Source organism: Micropterus salmoides, unplaced genomic scaffold (genome assembly GCF_014851395.1).
Source record: "Micropterus salmoides isolate LMB-PRFRI ecotype aquatic unplaced genomic scaffold, ASM1485139v1 Ms_hic_scaffold_14, whole genome shotgun sequence".
In the NCBI taxonomy this organism is placed as follows: domain Eukaryota; kingdom Metazoa; phylum Chordata; class Actinopteri; order Centrarchiformes; family Centrarchidae; genus Micropterus; species Micropterus salmoides.
The window spans coordinates 178,656-203,072 of record NW_024040485.1 but is presented as its reverse complement, the minus strand read 5'-3'; the positions used below and the strand labels follow the sequence as shown (position 1 = coordinate 203,072).

Below are 24,417 nucleotides of genomic sequence, written 5' to 3'. Positions count from 1 at the left end.
GAGTTTGGTGCTGAGGATGTTCGGGATCCTTGCATATGTCCCTGGAGAGTCAAGGTGTTGCAGGATGTAATGCAGTCCCAAGTTGACTGAATCATCCACTGACCTGTTAGCCCTGTAGGCAAAATGCAGGGGGTCCGGCAAGGGGCCTGTAATGTCCTTCAGGTGGGCCACCAGTCTTTCAAAGGACTTCATGACTTACAGGTGTCAGGGTGACAGGCCTGTTGTCATTTAGTCCAGAGATGGAGGGTTTTTTGGGGACCGGGATGATTGTGGAGTGTTTGAAGCAGGAGGGAACTTCACACAGCTCCAGTGATCTCTTGAAGATCTGTGTGAAGATGGAGGCCAGCTGGTCTGTGCAGATTTTCAAGCAGGATGGAGACACACCGTCTGGGCCAGGAGCCTTCCTGATCTTCTGCCTTTGGAAGAGGTGGCTCACATCCTTTTCACAGATCTTGAGTGCAGGTGTGTGGGTGTCAGTGTGTCAGAGGGGGAAGGTGACTGTTTGAAGATGGTGTTGGAGCGGGGGAGAGGTGTGACTGTGGGCTTTTTAAACCTAAAGTAAAAGCCATTCAGCTCGTCTGCCAGTCGTTGAATAGCAGCAGTGTTGGGGGATGGTCTCCTGTAGTTAGTGAGTGTGTCCGCAGGCCTCTCCACACTGACGCAGGATCATTGGCTGCAAAGCTGTTATTTAGCTTTTCACATAGCACCTCTTTGCTGCTTTGACCTCCTTAGTCAGAGTGTTCCTGGCCTGGTTGTACAGGACTCTGTTCCCACTTCTGAAGGCCTCCTCCTTGGTCTGACGAAGCTGCCTGAGTTTTGCTGTGAACCAGGTTTTAGTCGGCACACACATGTCCTCACAAAAACGGATGTAAGATGTTACAGTGTCAGTTAGTTCGTCTAGGTCAGTGGCTGCAGCCTCAAAAACACTTCAGTCAGTACAGTTAAAGCAGGCCTGTAACTCCAGCTTTTACTCGTTGGTCCATCTTTTCACACTCTTTACAACAGGTTTAGCAGATTTCAGTTTTTCCCAAGGCGGCACAGGGAACAGAGCAACAGGCGTCCTTTAATGTAGTGTAGCAGTGTTCCAGTGTTAGTGTCCCTGGTGGGACACTTAATATGTCGTCTGTACTTTTGGGAGTAAAGTGTATTTGGAGGTAGATCAGGTGGAACAAGATGGCGCCATTGTGTGTGGCTTGCCGTCTATCACTGTCACTGCTGTGTGTTTGTTTTGCTTTTTGCCCGGGATGTCAACTCTCTGCTGGTGTATGATCGCCAAACACTGCTGAAAATTTTGTAAAATTGGATGATGGTGGACGTGAAACCTTGCCCCCGCTCCTGGCGAGGCTCCCGGCTCACCTTTGGCATGCCCCGGCTCCACCTTCTCGGCGTGAGCGCCGAGGAAAGCGCACCCACTGCCGGGAAAACGTAGTGGCCGGATGGTGAGGTTGAAGGCCCATCTTGCATGGTGTTCTACGCCTTTTTGGACTGAGTTTGGAGTCGTGTCTAGCCTCGTTATTCCTCGACGCTCACTGGACCCTGTCGGCGCCTGGCTGATACCTGTCGTCGGCCCGGAAGAGATGTTCCAGCCCCGTGGCCCCTGCTCTCCTCGTCCTCGCTGGCGCGGAGTAAATCACAGCAACTTGCGGTCTCTAGCAAATAAGACTTTTGTCTTAAAGGATTTTTTCACGTCCCGAGGATTGGATTTCCTCTGTGTAACTGAGACATGGCTGAGTGATGGTGATGGAGTCCAGCGCTTTCACAGAATTTTTACACCATGATTGCTGCTACCTTAACTCCCCGCGAAAATCTGGCTGAGGAGGAGGAACAGCAACTGTATATAAGAGTCATTATAAATGTAAGCAGATATTGCTGTCATCCGCTTTCAGCAGCTTTGAGCTGAGTTTATTTGAGATTGGTCGCTCTCACACAGTGTAGTGTGCTGTGGTCTATCGGCCCCCCAAGTACAATAAGGACTTTTTAAATGATTTTTCTGATTTTCTAGCTGAAATCATGCCTAAATATGATCATGTTCTTATTGTTGGGGATTTCAATGTTCATGTGTGTTGTCCTGATAAGCCAATGACAAAGGGTTTTCTAAATCTCATTGATTCTTTTAATCTTGTGCAATCTGTGTCTGGACCCACACAAGAACATGGACACACACTTGATCTTGTTTTATCATATGGCTTACCTGTTCTTAATCTAGAGATATGTGACGCAGTGTTTTCTGACCATATGCCTGTATTATTTGAGACTGCTCTTGCCTGTCATACATTTAAACCTCGCACTGCTGCACGGCACTGTCACATGATTAACCCTTCCACTGCTGCTCAGTTCTCGGCTGTTTTCAGTCAGAACACCATCACTCCTGAGTCTGTATTGCACACAGAAGAGCTTAGCTCATGGTTTCACTCCACCTGCCAAACTGTTTTAGACACTGTGGCTCCATTAAAATCCAGGCAGCCTAAAACTAAATCTGAGCCCTGGCTAAATGACATGACTCATGCTGCCAGACGTGAGTGCCGTAGAGCTGAGCGCAAGTGGAAGAAGGACAAACTGCAGGTGTCTCTTCAAATGTTAAGGGATTGTTGGCGTCATTTCCAGGAAACTGTGAAAGATGCTAAAAGAAAACATTTCTCAGATATTATTCTGGCAAATTGTCACAAGCCTCGTGTTTTGTTTAACACCATTGACTCACTTTTAAATGCCCCGCAGAATGCTTGTATGGAGGCATCCCCTGCTATGTGTGAAAATTTGCTTTTTTATTGATAAGGTCACTTCTATTAGGTCTCAAATTGCACCTTCAGCTTCAGACCCTTCAATCTCTGTCCCCTGCTCGGCTGTTTTTGATCATTTTTGAACCGGTGACTTTTTCTTTTTTAGAGGAGGTTGTTGGTCACTTGAAGCCCTCGGGTTCTCCAAATGATGCTGTCCCCCCTCGACTATTTAAGGAGGTTTTCCCCACTGTAGGACCATCTGTTGTTACAGTTAAATAGTAGTCTGACCTCGGGTGTGGTACCTGAAATTTTAAAACATGCAGTAGTGAAACCTGCTCTAGATCCGTCAGTTCTTCCTAATTTCAGGCCTATTTCCAAATTGTCCTTCCTTTCAAAAATCTTAGAGAAGATTGCGCACAGTCAATTATTGGCCTTTTTGGAAGAACATAAAATACTAGAGGTTTTCCAGTCCGGCTTTAAAACCTTGCACAGCACCGAAACCACTCTTTTAAGAGTTTTTAATGATATCTTTTTAGCGACTGACTCTGGCGACTGTGTTATCCTTGTGCTTTTAGATTTAATGCTGCATTTGACACAGTGGATCATGAAATATTGATTTCACGTTTAAGGCAGTGGGTGGGCATCAGTGGCATAGCACTGGAGTGGTTTAGGTCATACTTAGCGGCTCGAACTTTTTGTGTTAGCGTAGGTGAATTTGTATCCTCCTCTGCTCCTCTCTTGTGTGGGGTCCCACAGGGCTCAGTCCTCGGCCCTCTACTTTTCTCTTTGTATTTGCTTCCACTTGGTTCCATACTTAGAAAGTACGGCATTTCATTCCACTGTTATGCAGATGACAGTCTGATTTATGTACCTCTTAAAAAGAAAAATGATAACTCTGTTGGACAACTACTCAATTGTCTCGACGACATCAAGGCCTGGATGGCTCTGAACTTTTTAAATTTTAATGATAAAAAAACAGAAGTGATGGTTTTTGGAGGCACCACTGGGACCCCGCCTGTAGATCTGGGCTCCCTGGCACCCTATATTAAACCTACCATTACAAACCTAGGAGTTAAAGTGGACCCTGAGCTTAAATTTGACAGTCAAATCAAAGCTGTTGTCAAATCAAGCTTCTTTCATTTGAGGCAGCTGGCCAAAATAAAGCCAATTCTGTCAAGACAACATTTTGAAACTGCAATCCACGCCTTTATAACTACACGGCTGGACTACTGTAATTCACTATATGTGGGGGTTAGTGGGTCCTCCATCACCCGTCTCCAGATGATACAAAATGCAGCAGCACGTCTTTTAACGGGCACACGTAAACATGAGCACATTTCCCCTATTTTAGCCTCATTACACTGGCTGCCTATTCAATTTAGGATCCATTTTAAAATTCTGTTATTTGCTTTTAAATCACTAAATGGTCTTGCCCCGCCATACCTCTCTGAGCTTCTACACTCTTATAAACCCGTCCGCGCTCTCAGTTCAGATGATCAGCTGCTCCTGACTGTGCCTAAAACTAAGCATAAGCTCGGAGGGGATCGTGCCTTTGCTGTGTCTGCCCCTAACTTATGGAATGATCTGCCTTTGCATGTAAAGCAGGCCTCTTCTTTATCTGTTTTTAAAACCCTTCTTAAAACCCATCTTTTCTCTTTGGCTTTTGACACCTAGTAAGAAGTCGACTTCATTTACTTGATTTTATTTGTTATTTTGAATGTTTTTTATTGTATGGTTATTAATTGTACATATGTTTATGTTTATTTTTCTGTACAGCACTTTGGTCAACTTTGGTTGTTGTAAAGTGCTTAACAAATAAAGTTGGTATGGTATGGGAGTTCATGGCTGAGGTTTGCTCTGTTGAAGTCACCGAGAACAATGAGCAGGGAGTCTGAATGTTTTTTCTCCACATTAGTTATCTGGTCGGCCAGGTGTAGTAACGCCTCACTAACACAGGCCTGAGGTCGAATGTAAACAGCAACCAGGACAAACGAGGAAAACTCTTGTGGTGAATAAAATTGTTTACAGTTTTTGAATAATGTCTGTAAGTGAGGGCTGCATGATTTTTCCAACATCTGTGCACCAACCTTCATTTATATAGAGATAGAGACCGCCTCCCCTTGTTTTTCCCGTGAGCTCCCTTTCGCGATCTGGATAAGATTAAATCCCGGTAGGTGAAGTACACTGTCGGGGATGTGCTTGGTGAGCCAGGATTCGGTGAAACAGAGGGCAGCAGAGCTGCAGAGGTCCGAGTTAGTACTGTTGAGGAGAAGCAGTTCGTCCATTTTGTTGGCTAGAGAGCGGACATTCGCCAGGTGGATTGAAGGGAGTGCAGTGCAAAAACCCCGCTTTCTCAGTTTAGCCAGCACGCCTGCTCGTTTTCAGAAAACAGCTTTAATAAACGAAAACACAAAAAGCACTACGGAGCATAATCTGCCGTCTGTGGCGCTAACTTGTTGATCATCTTGTTGATCTCCGTGCATTTGTTTGTTTCCAGTTTACACGCCAACCGCCAAACTTCTTGATCTCCTGTATGAGGAAACATTACATATCTATAAATGAATAAATAAATGAACAAATAAACAATTAAATGCAGAAATAAATAAAAATTAAATATATTTTAGTAATAGAAAAGGCTATTTCTGTATTTGTTTCTGTATTTCTGTATTTATTTTTGTAATTATTTATGCATTTCTACATACATTTATTTCTGTATTTCTGCATTTATTTATAAATATATTTATTTATTTCTACATTTATTTATTTATTTCTGTATTTCCACATTTATTTATGCCTGTATTTCCACATTTCCACATTTATTTTTCCCTGCGCCTGTATGCTAATAGATTGGGTGGTGCCAACATCAGTCTGAAGCAGGATTGGTTAGCTGTGGGCCGGACAGAAGCAAGTGATTCATGACATGACATGACACAAGCCAGCTACACAGTAGATTCCTCTGGTCAAACACATTCAGTGTTGACCTATCAAGATTCTTCTATGGCTATTCCAACAACACTAGATACGATTCTTCCACTGTTGGTTTATTTTTTCGTAGTTAAAAGACTTGTTGAAAGAATTACTCCAGAAAGCCCTGTCCAACTCCTTCTCTTGGATTCCAACCTACAACCAACCGGAATTTTTAGCCATTTTCTTGCCGAAAGTCTGTGGTAAGTGTCTCTAAATTACATATTAAATCATTGTTTTGCATTTCAATAGAAGCCGCATTGTAGAATAACTGTACACTGAATAACTGTAACATAACTGTAGAATGTCCACCTACACTGCAGCTGGTCTATGTATGTCATAAAACACAGAATTCCGAAGGGCTAACGTGACAGTGTTGATGGCTAACATTAGCTCCAATGTGCCATTAAACAGATGAGCAAAGTCCTTATAGGCAAGAGTACTGTGAAGTCCAGTTGGTAAATGCTCATTTCTATAAGTGCAATAAAATCTTTACAAGTGAAAAGCCTTAACTTAATACAACCTTCTAAACTATTTTCTGAGAGAAAAAAGAATTTAAAGCAGCACGATAACTGATGCTTTTAATGCCTTTAGCTTTGCTAGCTAGGGATGGGGATCGAGACCCGGTTCTATAGGATCAGGTTCCGAGTTTCTCAAAACCCAAAAATTCCGGATCACAACATTAAATACAGCTAATATTTTCCAGTCTAGCTTGTGCTTTAATGCAGACCTCATGTCCCAAGAGTGTCATTTTAAACTGATTTAACTTGAAACGTGATGAATAAGAAGACTAATTTTATTAGTGATGGCACCGAAACGCGGTCTTAAACTGGCCTGGGGCTACATCGTACTGTTCCGGCTGCAACCTCTGCCTGCTCTGTGTCGGCTCCTGCACACACACACACACACACACACACACACAGCGGCCAGCAGAGGGCGAGGCTCAGTGGAGACCGTGTTGTGAACGAGGCTCTAAACTACACCACTTTTATCAATCCACTTGTGTGTAGTGTAAAAATGTAGAAAGCGTTATTTTAATCTGCTCTGTTCTCAGTCTCTCATCCTCTGTGTGTTATACAAGCACAGCTAATGTTAGCTTGGCAAGTAGCCAAATGTTACAAGCAAGCTAAATTGAAAGCTGTAACATTAGCCTAACTGTTTAGCTTAGTTTGCCCTGTAGCTTAAAATGTGGCACACTGCTGTCAACTCAGCAGCTGGCTGAGACAAACCAGCTGCTCTTCTCTACCAGGTAAGTTTACCTGCTTGCAGTAGCATTAAATAACTGCAGAGAGAGTAGGAGGAGGACAAGAGGAATGTCTCGGGTTACGTATGTAACTCTTGTTCCCCAAGAAGGGGAACGAGACTGTGTCGGTGACGACACTATGGGAACGCCTCTGGGCGTGGCAGGGCTGAAATCATGAATGAAACTACTCCAATCCTATTGGTGTTGCTAGAACGGTAGCGTGTGACAGCGTAACTGGAGGCGTATATAAGCATGCCGGCACACCGGACACATTAGCTCTTTGCTATGAAGCAAGGCACTCCAGGCGGGGCGAGGTGTGGCGGACCGACGCAATTCGAGTTACGTATGATACGTATGTAACGGGATACGTATGTAACCCTTGTTTCCCTCGAAGGGAACTCGAACTGCGTCGGTGACAATACTATGGGAACGAGAATACCCACTATTCCACGCCGAAGCCTCCGCCTGCCCCCCCAGCGTGCAGTAACCTTAGGCATGACTAAGAGGAGAGCGCACGGGTGCCGGGTGTAGAAGGAAGGTCCAGACTGTAAAACCGGATGAAAGTGTGAGGAGTGGCCCAGCCAGCTGCCTCACACAAATCCTGGAGTGAAGCCCCTACGAGGAGAGCCCCCGCCATGCCTCGAGTAGAGTGCGCCCTTACGGCCATAGGTGGAGGTAACCCACGCACCCGATAGGCCAGGGAAATAGTCTGAACAATCCTGTTGCTGATCATGTGTTTAGAAGCGGGGAGCCGAAACACACCAGCAACTGGTGTGCTTTCCTCCACTGGGAGGACCTCGGAGTGTAAATACTCAGTGCTCTGACCGGGCAGAGCAGATGAAGTCTCCCGTCCTCCGCCTTCACATGAAGTGGGGGATGAAACGCCTGCAGCACCGTAGGCCCTGCCAACCTGGACGGAACCTTAGGGACATAGCCCGGACAGGGGTGCAGGATGGCTCTGACCCTCCCGGGGGCAAACGGGTGGGGGATCTCCAGGCACTTTCAGTTTCTCCTCAATGCCTGGAGATCCCCCACCCTCCTCAGAGAGGTGATAGCGAGGAGAAAGGCCATCTTAAGGGTCAGGTGCTTGGCCTCAGCCAGCGCTTCGAGAACCACCGCCAGGTCCCAAGTGGGAACCCTGGAACGAGTCACGGGTCTCAACCTCCGGGCTCCAAGGAGGAAGCGCACGACCAGTGGAAGCCTCCCCAGAGGCCCATCCCTCAGAGGGGCATGGAACGCCGCCATGTGGCAACCGTGGAGAGCGGGCAGAAAACTCCTCAGAGCTCTGAAAACCGCCAACATTTCCAGGCAATTTATGTGCCAAGAGAAATGATGCTCCTGCCAGGAGCCTCTCGCAAAGCAGCCGTCCATAACCACGCCCCACCCCACGAGTGAGGCGTCTGTCGAAATAATTGTCCGGCAACATGACGCTCCCATCACGGGACCCTGGGACAGGAACCAAGGCTTCCTCCATACTGACAAGGAACAAAGGCACCTGCTCGTAACCCGTATCAGACGGAACGGATTTCCCCTCGGAGAGAATCCCTTGGATTTTAACCACCACTGCAGGGCTCTCATGTGCAGCAGGCCAGACGGGATTACGCTGGACGCTGCTGCCATGAGACGCAACACCCTCTGAAAGTGTTTCACAGTGATGGTGCGGCCTAGCTTCACTCTGGTCACAGAGGACAAAATGGACCCGTCGCCTGACAGGTGGGCTCGCATCGTCATAGAGTCCCACACCACCCCTAGGAATGTAGTCCGTTGGGCGGGCGTCAGCACGCTCTTCTTCGCGTTGAGCCACAGCCCCAAACGCTGATTAATATGCGGATGCCCTGGAGCCTCAGCGGGGCCAGAGCTGCATCCATGCATTTGGTGAACGTGCGAGAGAGAGTGCTAGGCCGAACGGAAGAACCCGATACTGGTATGCCGCGCCCCCGAAGGCGAACCTCAGGAACTTCCTGTGAGAGGGACGGATGGAGATGTGGAAATATGCGTCTCGTATCCAACGAAGGTTAAAATCAAGGGCAACTGGACTTGGTTGAAGATACTGGAAGACGTTTCGTCCCTCATCCAAAGGACTTCTTCAGTTCTGACTGACTGGCAGGGAAACTCAGCTATTTAACTTCAGTGGGGTCGTTATCCTGGTCATCGATACCGCTGGTTTGTTAGTGTTCCTTGTTGCTGTGACGACAGTCGTTACAGTCGTTAAGACTACCTGTGGCCAAGACTGAACGACCATCGTTGGTATCTTCACCTGAGGCCAATAGGTTACGTTTGTTGAAGGTGAAGATACCAACGATGGTCGTTCAGTTAACCCCACTGAGGTTAAATAGCTGAGTTTCCCTGCCAGTCAGTCAGAACTGAAGAAGTCCTTTGGATGAGGGACGAAACGTCTTCCAGTATCTTCAACCAAGTCCAGTTGCCCTTGATTTTAACCTTCGTTGGATAACTATGACCTAGATGACTGAGAATCTTCATAGACATGCGTCTCGTAGCTCTATCGTGACAAACCAATCCTCGGATTGGATGTCACTGATGATGGCGGGGATGGTGAGCATCCTGAACCTGAATCTCCTCAGAGATTGGTTCAGGGACCGCAGATCTAAAATCGGACGCAGTCCTCTGTCCTTCTTGGGAACTATGAAGTACCGGCTGTAGAACCCGGACTCCCTGACTGGCGGGGAAATGAGTTCTATGGCCCCTTTCTCCAGCAGAGAGTGAACTTCTTGTCCCAACACCTGGCTCTGCTCTCAAAACTGCAGCCTGTAGCCCTCCATGACGGTTCGCAGGACCCACGGGGAAATGTTGGCAAGGCTCCACCAAGCTCCTCGGGGCTGCTGGTGGTTAGCGTGTCCCGAGTGCCAAGATGGCGGGAAAAACAGCGCCTGTTGGCGACAGCATCCACTACCTCACCAATCAGGCCAGTAGCCCCTCGGGGCTGTTGCCTGAGCCGCCACGAGGGAGGGGACCTCGGTCAGCCTCTCGGGGGGGCTGTGGGCGAGAGGGCTGAGCTCGTCTCTCTTCAGCCGTCGCCGTCCTGGAACCAGACTGGCAGGGGATATATTGCTCAAACACCTCTTCCTGCGCTTCAGCGTGCTGAAACCTGCTGATGACAGCATCCACCGCCTCACCAAACAGGCCAGTAGGGAGAGAGGGGCACATCCAGGAGAAAAGCCTTCTCCTTCCCCTGGATGCCCGAGAGGTTGAGCCACAGATGGCACTCCGTAGCCACCAATGCTGCCATGGAGCAGCCAATGCTTGGAGCGTTCAAGTCCGTAGCTCTACGGAGCTCAGTCAGGTCCTCATCAGAGGGACCTCCCCCTAGGTCATAGTCTTGAGAAGATCGGCCTGGTACGCCTGCAAGATGGCCATAGTGTGCAGGCTTGCACCAGCTCGACCCGCTGCCATGTAGGCCTTGCCCACCAAAGCGGATGTTTCGTCCGACAGCTTGGTGGGGAGCGCCGACATCTGAAGGAACGAAGCGAGGGTGGGAGAAAGATAGCTCGCGAGCGCTTCCTCCCCCTAAGGCATACAGAAAAGCTCATAGAGGTTACTGCTGGCCCACGGTTCCTGCCCCGCCTCTGATGGTCTGATGATGTCGGCCCGGCTCCCGGAAGTCGTCCTCCATGATGCTAACCACGTCCAGCTCCTCAGAATCTGTGCAAGCCTCTCCAAACTCATACCTCGGGCGGGAGAAACCGAGAACGTACTCCCGAACGGGGAAGAGAGGAGGCGGAGTCAGCAGACGAGGAACGGGAAAAGCCTCGGCAGTCCCGATGCCCTCGGAGATGTACCGCTGGGCGCGAGCCACGTGTAGAGCGCATCCGGCCGTCTTCGGAAAAAAAGAGCCGCATGAGACCTCAGCACCCTCAGGGGCAGGGCCTCGCAATGGCCGCAAGCAGCCCCCTCGAGAGCTGCCTGGGCATGTGGCATCCCTAGAAGGAAACACACAGGGCATGAGTGTCCCCAGCCGTGATCTAGCGCGGGCATGGAAAGACACACTGCCTGAACTAGGGCGGCTGTGGCTCAGGAGGTAGAGCGGGTTGGCCGTTAATCGGAAGGCCAGCGGTTCAATCCCTGGCTCCCCCTGGTTGCGTGTCGAAGTGTTCTTGGGCAAGATACTGAACCCCGAATTGCCCCTGGCGGCTGTTCCGAGTGAGTGTGAATGTTAGTTTCCGTTTGAGAAAGGCGCTATACAAGTAAGGAGCATTTACATTGAACTGCTCACCAGCCATCTCCTCTGCTTCTCCTTCCAGATAACTAGATCCTCTTGTGGAAGTCTCAAACATGCCAGAGTGCCTGCTGAATAGAAAAAAGCTAATGTGTCCGGTGTGCCGGCGTGCTTATATACGCCTCCAGTTACGCCGTCACACGCTACCGTTCTAGCAACGCCAATAGGATTGGAGTAGTTTCATTCATGATTTCAGCCCTGCCACGCCCAGAGGCGTTCCCATAGTGTCGTCACCGACGCAGTTCGAGTTCCCTCAAAGGGAAAAGACTAAAACAGACTGATATCTTCATTCTTTGTTAACATCACTCAGTACTGTGGTTTCAGATATTGACTTTGCTGTTGTTAACATTCATTTTGCTGCTCTATAAACAGCATTTAGTTGAATTTAGAATATTCAATACAAACCCTATATTGAATTTAAAAACAACCAGGCAGCCACTATGCGCAATTCAATATTTTTTATCTATGGCAAGTGATATCATCATCTCAATATATAACAGTTATTGCAAATTTTTCTCTCATTGTACAAGCCTACCTCACGCCCTCGTTCGCTTCATGTCTTATTTGGTCTATTGGTTGTTTGCTGGGATGGCATGAGCTCGCAAAATGGTCATAGGCACGGTTACATTTCATTTAAAGCCAGAGATAGTAACTGTGTCCGTTGTGGTAATGCTAAAGTTAAATACACACACACACACACACACACACACACACACACACATATTTATATATATGTATATATGTGTCATGCTTCAAAACAGCTACTCCTACTTTCTGCAATAATGTAAATATTCAAGCTTACAGTGTGCAAGCGGTGTGCATTTAATTAGACATTCTCATTGGTGTACTTACAGTATAATATTAATGCACAATTATTCGAAATATGGCCAAATTTCGATAAAGGTACTGTAGTTTTGAAGAGAAGCCCTGGCCTACAAATCTTGTTCTCGAGATTTAAGAAGTCAAGTTTGTTTTGTTACAGACCACAATTTCTTTCACATAGTGATATATTTAATAGCTTATTCAGTGAAGTTTAAATTTTAAGTTCTAATATAATAATTCCTACTCTAAATATGAGTTATATGGCAATGTCATGGTTTTACCACTAATTTGTCGCGACCTGTGATTAGTATCATGGTCAAAAGGTATCACTGAGAGTGTTTCAGGGTATACCCTTTCGTTATCTTGAGCATTTCATGTGGGATGACTCAATTTGTGTTTTTTCCCTAAGCTTTCATCAAGTTTTCCATCCCAGTTGGCAGCGGAGGCATCAGAGTTTATGATGAGAAGGGAATGCAGACGTCTCTGAAGAAGTAGCACAGCACCCCAATGCTGGTGTATTTACTATCAGATCTGGCAACGGTAAACTTGATTTCCATTTCTTTCAGCATAATCCATGGATTATGACTAAGACCCAGTCATACTATAGTCGTGAAAAACTAACAAATGGTGTTTATTTCTTCTCTCCTCCCTCTCTCTCCTGAACTACACTTAGATTCCAAGGGGAACTCTTCCAGCTCTTCCCAGTCCACCAGCCCACTGCTTGATGTCATAACCAACTCAGCACTGTATGTTTCAGCTTGTGGCTCAGATGATACAGTCATCCTGGATGAGGAATGAAGCGCTTCCAGAAAACGAGAGAAGGCTGATAATGATTTCAAACATGTAAAGGCTCGTGCAGACTACACGACTTTCTGCGTCGGCCGATGGCCGTGCCATTCACACAACTTGCCGACTTGTGATGGCAGTCTTGAACTCATTGTGGCGTTCACACGTGACTGATCGGTGACCGGGGGTCAGCCACTACACAAGCTGACAGCAGCTGTGTCACCTGACGCTGGTCTCCAAAATATGATATATAATAATATATAAGAGAATAAATAGAAAAGTACTAAAACACATATACAGCTGGTTCAGAGACCTGCCTCCTAGGGCGGAATCGGGCGTCTGGCCCCGAGCAAAGGGATGCATCATCATTTACACTGTCTATATATGTTTCTATATTTTGGGGAACAGAGATCTTCTCTCAGCCTTGAATGAACATTCCAGGAGAGGAGAGGAACATCAAGAGAGGAAAACACCAAAACAATCTCACAGCTCTGACCTAAACCCTAGAAAATGTGGACAGACCAACATAAGTATTTTAGGAGAGGAAAGATTAAGGATAAAACACAATACATATCTATAACAATAATAGTAATAATAATAATAATAATATTAAAAGATCATACATAAATGATTAAATGTAAGAGGACACAATTTTCTGCCATAACAATGCAAACTTAAACACAAAACAGCTGTTGTTTGTTTTTATAAAGATAGCAATTATAAAGACAAAGAATCTGGAGGGATTGTCTGAGCTACAGAGAGAACTGGAGGGGAGTAAAAAGTGTTTTGCAGTGAAAAAGTAGCTGCCTGCTCTGCCAGCTGCCTGCTCTCGTTGCCTTGATATGGATATCGAGTCGGCAGACTCCTCCAGATATTTGGCATGCTAGATATCGGACAGACGGTGGCGATGTGTCAGAAATGTGTCGGGGAGCCGTTTTGATGCTTCGTTGAGTAGTTCACAAATAACGACTGGTGACCGCCGAACTATCGCTGATTTACTCCCAATCACAGCCTGACGGTCACCGAGCTCGCTGAGCTCGCCAAGCGCCAAATCGGGCTAAAAATCATGTAGTGTGATCTAGGCTTAAGTTGATGTGTAAAATTTATTGTGAGAGCCTCCTTTGCACAGTTTTTTCATTGGTAGCTATTTCTGTAGGTGTATTGTTCATGATTATTTATTTTTAGTGAATATTGTCTTACTCCTTTCACAGTTAATTGAATCTGCACTGACCAAGAAACCTGGTGGAGGTCGTATCATCAAGGCAAAGAAAGCTCTGACTGACTCCTCACAGCAACAGATGGTTAAAGGATAATCTCAGTATTTTTAAACCTGGGTCCCATTTTCACTTATTTTGGTGTTGAAATGACTCGTAGGTACAGAAAGTTTTAAATCAGTGCAGTAGATGGCTTCCAGGAGACACTCAGTTTTTAACAGAAAGCTGAAATCTCAAAGACAGTTCTCACTCTAAAATCATTCAACACATTCAACACAAACACACAGCAGGCACAATTTGGCATGACAACTCTCTCAGGGCTTATTTGGTAGATTTTGGTTAGAGTTGATTGGTGTAGCAGAATCAGCTCATAACTAAAAATGAAGAAGCAAGACTGTTAATTCCATTCAGACGTCCTTTAGTGAGTAAACAAAAGGCCAAAAAAAACAACATACAGTTGGACGTGTGCTAAACAAGAGTTACAGCATTGCTTCCGGCCACACACACATCACATCACCTCACGTACTCCTTTTCCTAGAGGCTCCTGGGTAATGAAGTCCCTTTTTAATGTAACTCCAAATGAAATGCAGTTCTCCTTTTAACTACATATTTAACAGATTAACAGTTTTATGAATATGAATGTTAAGTTATTTATTCTTACAAATAATATGTTCTCTCAAAATAAATTCTCAACAATTGGTAGATTCCAATGATGGCATGATAATGACGTTTGTTATGGACAACAATTCTCCCCTGGAATGACCTTTAAACAAACATTTTCAGTGTTGAGAGATTTTACATGCATCATGTATTTTAACAACAATTTCCGTATTTAAAATGAATTTGCAGTTTAATAGCAAGTGCTAAGGGAGATGTCACACTAAAACAGAACTACAAACTAAACCTTGAGGTTAAATGTTATTATTTTTAATAAATTGTATGGATTACATAGATGTTATGGTGGTTGTTGTTTTTTCCCTTCTGCAAACATTAAAAGGTTTCCTTGTTTGTGTAAGCTGGACATGCTAAAGTAGAAAATTGTGCACTCGAAAGTAGTTATTTTTATTTCAACAAGGTGTATGGCAAGATTAACACTTCAGGTGAGTCAATATGAGTGAATTTTACCATTTGCAGAAGTCAATGAAAAGGTTTAACACTAATGAAGAGTGAATTAAAAATAAATTATGACTAACAGTGAATGGTATTTCTTTCTTAGTGTAGAACTTGATTTGCAGTTCTTAGTGTGGTGTAGTGTTAAATATTAACTTTACACTCTAAATGTTCAGACTTACTGCTGAGTTTACTGTGTAGATAACCTTGTAGTATAATAGAGACAATAAATTCACACAATGGCCTCGAGAGGGAGGCTGCTGGCGGACCTGCTGGGGGATGTGGCTGACCAGCTTGAAAACAGGAAGTTTCAACAGTTACATCCAGTGCTTGAATTGAAAAAGTAGTTCCCCTTCGAGGGAACTCGAACTGCTGTCGGTTACGACACTATGGGAACGCCTCTAGGCGAAGCAGGTCTGAACGTGAATGAAATCACTCCAATCCTATTGGCCTGTTGCTAGAACGGTAAGGTGTGACGGAATAACCGGAGGAGTATAAAGCACACCTGTACACACTCATCATTAGCTTTTTTCTATTCAGCAGGCGCTCTGTATGTTGTTTGAAGAAAGCTCCAGTCCTACAAGCAGTGTGTCTTACCTGAAGAAGAAGTCTACCAGCATGTCCGGCAACCAGATGTACAGAAGGTGTGTTTTTTCTTGCCCTCGGTACATCACGGATGGAGATTCTCATGAGATGTGTGTCTCATGTTTGGGGATGGAGCACGCACGGGCAGCTCTCGAGGGGGCTGCCTGCGCCCGTTGCGAAGCCCTTTCCGTGCGGGTACTGAGGTACAGCATGGCTCTCTTTCTGAGGATGGCCGGATGTGTTTTCCCCGTGGCGCGGGCCCTGCGGCCGCTGAGGCGGCCCGGCGGCTTCACTCATGGGTTCACAGCGTGATCTGTCGGAGGATTTCGGGACGGCTGAGGCTTTTTCCCGACCTTCATCCGCTGGCTCCGACGCTTCCTTTCCTCGTTCGGGAGCCCGTTCTTGGCTTCTCCCGCTCGCGGTTTGGATTCGGAGACGCTGCAGCAATCCGACTCCGAGGAGGCGGACGTGCTCAGCGCAGTGGACGATGACTTCCGGGTGTCGGGGCGGCGTCATCTGGCCGCGCCCGACTATGACGTGCTGCTGGAGGTGGTGACTAGAGCCGTGGCTAAGCTCAACATCAACTGGCCGAAAAAAAAAAAAAAAAATAAGAGGAGCAGACACCACAGGCTAGTGGTAGCTTGATGAACGCCGGTCTCTGCCATTCTTTCCTGAAAAGAAAGTACATGATGAACTGAGTAATCATGGGGCAGACCCTTCTCTAAATGGCTTCCACACCCCGATCACTGAACTACAGTAATGTGATGGGGGTTAGGGACCGTGGTTATGGGAGGATGCCTCGGGTGGAGGATGAGCTTGCGAGCTATCTCTCCCCTCGACTTGCGTCCTCCCTGGAGAAGCCGGCGTTACCATCCAAACCATGTCGCACCACATCCACGCTCGTGGGGAAGGCGTACATGGCAGCGGGCCAGGCAGGTGCGAGCTTGCACACCACGGTGCTTCAAGCCTACCAAGCCAACCTGCTACAGGAGATGGTTCAGAGGGGGGGTCCCTCCGAGGAAGATCTGGCGGAGCTTCGCAGAACCACGAAGCGTTAGACGCAGTGTGAAGCGTTCCGCCAGTACCTCCCTCGCCGGTCTGGACCCAAGGCAGCTGAGGCTGCCAGGCGTAGGTCCCTTCCCTCTACGAGCTCCTACGGAGAGGAGAGGAAGCAGAGTGTCGCTTCTCGGGGGCCCCCCGAGGAGCTGGGGCAGCGAGACGGCGCTCTCACCCTCAGCCGTCTGAGAGACGCGATCTGAGGACCGTCATCCAGTCCCGACGGAGCTCAGGGAAGACCGGGGTAGGGGAGTCTTTCTCCCCTCCCGCACCCCCCCCACCCCCCCGGAGGCCGACCGAGGTCCCCTCCGCCGTGGCAACAGGTGATGTTATCCCGCCGTTTACACGTTCAGGACGCACCTGCCACCATCGAGTCCGCGCCGTACTGCCTGCCCCGAGGGTCTGCAGGCGGACGGCATCCCGACTCACTCACCGTGGATCTTCGGCGGCTCCCCCCTGCCGTTCTGGGGCTTCAGGGGTCCACCAGAAGATCACACGAGACACCGACCACCAGCCCCGAGGGGCTGGTTCCGTTGGTAGACTTTGCAGACGCTTGGCGGAGCCTGACGAACATTTCTCCGCGGGTCCTGCGCACTGCCATAGATGGGTATCGACTACAGTTCAAAACCCGCCCTCCAAATTCAACAGAAGAGAGGGGGTGGTTTGGACTGTGGTCCGCCCGGAGCAAGGTCCGGTGTTGGGACAGGAAGTTTGTACTCTGCTGAGGAAAGGGGCCGTGGAACGTGTCTCCCCCCCAGACAGAGACGCCGGTTCTACAGCCGGTACTTCATAGTCCCCAAGAAGGACGGAGGGCTGCGTGCCCTATTTTGGATCTGCGGGTTCTAACCGGTCTCTGAGGAGATTCAGGTTAAAGATGCTCATCATCCCCGCCACCGTGACGCACATCCAATCTGAGGATTGGTTCGTCACGATAGATCTAAAGGACGCCTATTTCCAGGTCTCCATCCGTCCTTCTCACAGGAAGTTCCTGAGGTTTGCCTTCGGGGGTGTGGCTTACCAGTATCGGGTTCTTCCATTCGGCCTGGCACTTTCCCCTCGCACATTCACCAAGTGTATGGATGCAGCACTGGCCCCGCTGAGGCTCCGGGGCATCCGGATTTCAACTTCATCGACGACTGGCTCATCCTAGCCCAGTCTCGAGAGTTGGCGGTTCGGCATCGAGATGTCGTTCTGGCTCGTCTGCGGCGTTTAGGGCTGAGGCTCAACGCAAAGAAGAGCGTGCTGGCGCCCACCCTACGGGCTACGTTCCTAGGGGTTGCATGGGATTCGACAACGATGCGGGCACAATTGTCTCCGGCACGTGTCGACACCATATTGGCTGCCGTGAAAGGGGTGAAGTTAGGCCACGCCATCACTATGAAACACTTTCAACGAGTGTTGGGTCTCCTGGCGGCTGCGTCCAGCGTTATACCATCTGGACTGCTGCACATGAGACCCCTGCAGTGGTGGCTAAGGAACAAGGGTTTTTCCCCGAGGGGAATCCTCTCCGTCTGGTTTGGGTTACGCGCAAGTGTCTTCGTTCCCTATCAGTTTGGAAGGAAACTTGGTTCCTGTCCCAGGGGCCCGTGCTGGGAGGGGCTTGTCGCCGGCTGGTTCTTTCGACAGACGGCTCCCTCACGGGCTGGGTCGCGGTCATGGACGGCCGCTTTGCAAGGGGATCCTGGCAGGTGCATCAATCCGAGTGGCATATCAACTGTCTCGAGATGTTGGCGGTGTTCCAGGCTCTAAGGAGTTTCCTGCCCGATCTCCAAGGCCACCACGTCCTGGTTCGTTCCGAGGAGAACAACACAGCGGTGGTGACCTATCTGAATCACCAGGGCGGTCTGCGCTCGCGCCCTCTGGACAGACTGGCGCGTCAGATCCTCCTGTGGTCCCAGCAGAGGTTACTATCGCTCAGGGCGATGTATCTCCTGGGGACGCAGAATCAGGGAGCAGACCTGCTGTTGAGGCAGGGGCTGAGGCCCAGGGAATGGAGACTTCACCCCGAAGTGGTGGAGCGCTTGTGCGAAGAGTTCGGCCCCATAGACGTGGATCTGTTTGCGTCTCAAGAGACTACGCACTGCCCGCTATGGTTTCTCTCATTCCTCCAGCCCCGTTGGGTCTGGACGCCATGGTACATTCGTGGCCAAGGCTACGTCTGTACGCTTTTCCCCCAGTCGCTCTGCTCCCGGGGTTCTGGAGCGGGTCCGCCAGGACTATGTCGGCCTACTACTCGTAGCCCCGTTCTGGCCAACCCGGGTGTGGTTCTCGGACATCATGTCGCTCCTGGACGGCCCGCCGTGGCGGGTCCCTCTGAGGAGAGACCTGCTGTCCCAGGCGCAGGGCCGGGTTCTTCACCCTTGCTCCGCCATATGGCGACTGTGGGTCTGGCCCCTGAGGGGGCACAGTACCTAGAGGCGGGTCTAACAGCCGGAGCAGTCGAGACCCTCCTGAGCTCCAGGGCCCCGTCCACACGGAGGATGTACGGCCTGAAGTGGAGTGTTTTCTCCACTTGGTGTAGGGAGCAGTCGGTGGACCCTGTTACCTGCCCGGTGGTTCAGGTACTTGAGTTCCTCCAGGACCGGTTCTCTGCTCGTCTTTCCCCTTCCACCCTCAAGGTGTATGTGGCAGCTGTTTCATCTTTCCACACCACTCTGAGGGAGGGGTTCTTGGGGAAACTTCCCTTGGTTGTACGTTTCCTCCGTGGTGCCCAGAGGATGAGACCTGCGACACGGTCCAAGGTTCCCACTTGGGATCTGGCAGTGGTTCTTGGGGCGTTGGCTGAGGCCCCCTTCAAACCCCTGGAGTCAGCTGAGGCTAAGCACTTGACCCTCAAGATGGCCTTTCTCCTTGCTATCACCTCTCTGAGGAGGGTGGGGGAGCTCCAAGCGCTTTCGGTTTCCCCGCAAAGCCTGGAGTTTGCCCCGGGGAATATTAGGGCTATCCTGCACCCTCGTTCAGGATACATCCCTAAAGTGCCTTCTTGTGCGGCAGGGTCCACAGTGCTGCAGGCATTTCATCCTCCACCTCATGTGACGGCGGAGGACGGGAGACTTCATCTGCTCTGCCCTGTCAGAGCACTGAGTATTTACACTCTGAGGTCCTCCCGTTGGAGGAAGGCTGACCAGCTGCTAGTGTGTTTTGGGTCTCCCAGGGCCGGGCTCCCTGCATCCAAACATACTATTAGCAACTGGATTGTTCAGACTATTTCCCTGGCCTATCAGGTGCGCGGTTTGCCTTCACCTGTGGCTGTGAGGGCTCATTCTACCAGAGGCAAGGCGGCCTCTCGAGCCCTCCTTTCCGGGGCCTCTTGCAGGATGTTGTTTAGCGGCTGGCTGGGCCACTCCGCACACATTCATTCGGTTTTACAGTCTTGACCTTCCTTCGGCACCTGGCACTCGTGCGCTCTCCTCTTAGTCGTGCCACTTTATTGCACACAGGGGCAGGCGGGGTTTTCGGCACGGTTTAGTGGGTATCTCGTTCCCATAGTGTCGTAACCGACGCAGTTCGAGTTCCCTCGAAGGGGAACGTCTCGGGTTACGTATGTAACCCTGGTTCCCCGAGAAGGGGAACGAGAGACTGCGTCGGCCCGCCGCACCTCTCTCCCCGCCTGAAGCGCCTGCTTCATAGTTTAAGCTAATGATGAGTGTGTACAGGTGTGCTTTATACTCCTCCGGTTATTCCGTCACACCTTACCGTTCTAGCAACAGGCCAATAGGATTGGAGTGATTTCATTCACGTTCAGACCTGCTTCGCCTAGAGGCGTTCCCATAGTGTCGTAACCGACGCAGTCTCTCGTTCCCCTTCTCGGGGAACCAGGGTTACATACGTAACCCGAGACGTTACCAGTACGTCCCATTTACATGTAGGCGTGTGTATTGGTTGGTACATACAAGGAGGAGGCTGGCTTGAAGCTTGAAGGAGAACATTAGCACAGTGGCATCCTGACACTGCACTGCAGAGGCACAACCTGAAGGAGAAATTAGTATAAATTAGTGTTAGTATAATGTTATACCATTAAATAAAAAGTATACTGGTAATATATGCAATAATGCATTACTGTGATAATGCATTTTGACCAGTGGCCTCGTTGCCCCGACCACTGTCTTTAACGCCCTTAGTGCCAGCGACCAGACCAGAGAATTGGCTACAACCCACTCTTCTCCAGTGAAGTCAAGACAGTAGTAGTAGATCTGATCACATCGCTATAACCAATCCTGCTTCAGACTGATGCCGGCACCACCCACTCAATTAGCATACGTTCACAGGCATAAATAAATGTGGAAATGTGGAAATACAGGCATAAATAAATGTGGAAATGTGGACCAACAGGCGTAAATAAATGTAGACATAATAAATAAATATAAATAAATGTAGAGATTCAGAAATAAATACAGAAATACATAAATAAATACAGAAACAGCTTTTTTATTACAAAACTATATTTCGTCATTTAATTATTTATTTCTGCATTTATTATTTGTTCATTTATAGATATGTCATTTTTTGTCCCTAATATCACTGGCTCAAGAACAATGGTGTTTTTAATATTCAAGTACCCACTAACCCCGACATCAAACTTAGTTTAGAATATAAAAATATAGAGATTGCAGGTGTCTTCGCTTTCTGCAATTAGTGTTGTTGTTTCCTGTTTTCCCCACCCCCTGTCATGCAGGTGCTGTCCTTTCTCTGTGGTGTCTGTTTGTGTGGTGTTTGTGCCCTCCATCCCCATTTCTGCCCCTCTGTCTGGCCAAGTGACAAATTAAAACATAATTAAATAAATAATAAAATAGACAAAGGAGTATATTAAAACTCTCTTGTTAAAGTAAAATCTGTCTGGCAGAACATGGTATCCAGCTCCTCATACTGTATACCAGGCTGCATGGTGGGGCTGGTTAAAAAGAAATACAGAAATAAACTTCTGGACCTTGACAAGGACATTTGCGTGTTGATTTACATGAAAAACAGTGACAGGGTCACCATCCTAAAGGTGAACTACTCTATATCCAATGTGGCCATTTTCAGTTGTTGAACAGATACAGATCACTCATCCCTAGTACATAGGGGCCCAGTAGCTTATTTCTGCCCAGAGGCCCTGTAGCAAGTGAATCAGACTGTGTTGTTGAGTGAAATAAATGAACAGTGAAACCATCTTTTTGAAGAATTTTTATTAAATCAAGTTGAATTTTTTTAGTCTAGTGGTCAAACTCTTTTTTTTAGATAGAGACATATATGTCTATGTCTATTGAAATATTCTGTGCTGGCAGATTTCTTCAATTACATTAACAAAATAAGAATTTTGAGACTCAATTATAGACAGAAATACCTTGGTAAGATGGAAAGTATTGTTGTGTAGACAGCTGGATTGATTCAATTAGAAGTGTATCTCTCTGTGTTAGAGCTCACACATTAAAATAGAAGTTTCAGCTATAATTATTAATGCATCTGCATTATCTTGGGATTGAATGCCCAACATCTCTCACTTTGTTTATTCTTGTGTTTCTGCAGACTCTTGACTATGAGAACAAGAAGTCATACACCTTCAAGGTTGAGGCATCCAACACACAACTGGACTCCCGTTTCCTTCACCTGGGGCCGTTCAAGGACTCAGCAACAGTAAAGGTGAATGTCCTTGACATGGATGAGCCTCCTGTGTTCACCAAGCCCTCCTACTCTATGGATGTGTACGAGGACAATCCTCCAGGAACCATCATTGGCTCTGTGACGGCTCACGACCTGGATGCCAGCAGCAGTGCTGTAAGGTAACAAGGAATTCATTAGTCAGTGGGAAATATATTAACGGCACCCTGATGGCGCAGCAAAAAATAACATTGTTTCATTGGTGTGCTGTAGCTCTCACACTTTAGTTGTCTTTGCTCTTTATTATTGTTAGTGTGAATGCTATGGTTTCAACTTTAAACACCTCTATGGTGTTTGAACTTGATAACAAAAAACTAAACATGTCCAACTTAAAACACCAAAATGCTAGCTAAAATCTCTTTTTTAAGAAAATGCATTTTACCATCAACAAATGATCAAATTGTGGCTTTATCAGATGTGCTGTTCTATAGCTTGCTTGATTAGAGTACTGGTATCCCAAGCATCTCTTTTCGGCAGCAGTGATAAATGCTTTTAACTTCAAACACCTGTGTGTAGACTGTCTTGCAGTGGTCGGTTTTAAATGTGTATGTTGTTAGTCTAAATGCAGTAATTGTATACATGGAATAAGATTAGCCTTTCTGTGTCTTCATGTTATTTTGCAACACTGGACTACAATGTCACAGAAACTACAAGCACAATCAAAACAGTGCTCTGCCACACATTTGTGGTCATAGATTGCCCTCTATTGGTGCTTTGAAGCAAAACATGCTTTCAGTTTCCACTGACTTGCTGTGGTGTTTTTAAAGTTGTATCTTAGTCTTTCTAAATGCAATCAATGTTTACCTGGATATCAGTGTTTCCTTAAAATAGTTAATAGCTCTATATATTTTATTCGACAACAGTGGACTGGGCCAAATAAATCAGCGCTGGACAGGCCCTCACATGTGAAGCGTCACAGGTATCAGAATCAGAAATACTTTATTGATCCCCAAAGGGAATTTATTTTGTCATAGTTGCACACTTGTCAAGGTAGATAGGTAAAGAGTATATAAATATGAGTATAAATATAAACACAAATATAAAGGAGAGTGGGTATGTACAATATTTATATTATTAAGAATTATTATGGTGAACCAAAAAGTACTAGTGAATAAAAAGCATCATAGAATATTGCACATTAATAATTAAACAGGTAATATTGCACATGGCCACAGGCAGGAATGACTTCCTGTGGCGCTCTGTGGTGCATTTTGGGGGAATGAGTCTTGCACTGAAAGTGCTCCTGTGTTTGAGCAGCACGTCATGGAGTTGGTGGGAGACATTGTCCAAGATGACATGTAGTTTGGACAACGTCCTCCTCTCTGACACCACCGACAGAGAGTCCAGCTCCACCCCCACAACATCACTGGCCTTGCGGATCAGTTTGTTGAGCATGTTGGCGTTCGCTACCCTCAACCTGCTGCCCCAGCATGTAAAAGCAAACAGGATAGCACACAGACTCATAAAACATCCTCAGCATCATCCTGCAGATGTTGAAGGACCTCGGCCTCCTCAGAAAATAGAGACGGCTTTGGCCCTTCCTGTAGAGGGCTTGAGAGTTCTTGGCCCAGTCCAGTTTGTCCATGTGCACTCCCAGGTATTTGTAATCCTCCACAATGTCCACACTGACCCCCTGGATGGAAACAGGGGTCACTGGTGCCTTGGCTCTCCTTAGATCCACAACCAGCTCTTTAGTCTTGATGGTTCTGTTCACACCATGTGACAAAGTCCCCTACCAGAGCTCTGTACTCAGCCTCGTTACCCTTGCTCATACATCCAACCACAGCAGAGTCATCAGAAAACTTCTGAAGATGGCAGGACTCTGTGGTAGTTGAAGTCTGTGGTGTAGATGGTGAAGAGGAAGGGAGAGAGGACAGTCCCCTGCGGGGCCCTGGTGTTGCTGACCACGCTGTCTGACACACAGTGTTGCAGGCGCACATACTGTGGTCTGCCAGTCAGGTAGTCAACAATCCGGGACACGAGGGGGGCATCCACCTGCATCGCTGTCAGCTTCTCACCCAGCAGGGCCGGCCGGATGGTGTTGAA

General features: G+C 47.7%; 1 protein-coding gene across 1 annotated transcript in view; it reads left to right on the top strand.

The window, feature by feature from the left end:
* cdh12a (cadherin 12, type 2a (N-cadherin 2)) overlaps nt 1–24,417 on the top strand; it is a 150,844-nt gene that overhangs the window by 83,469 nt on the left and 42,958 nt on the right. Inside the window, 1 exon segment of the mRNA XM_038717161.1 lies at nt 22,240–22,493. Within this exon segment, the coding sequence (XP_038573089.1) occupies nt 22,240–22,493 (254 nt within the window).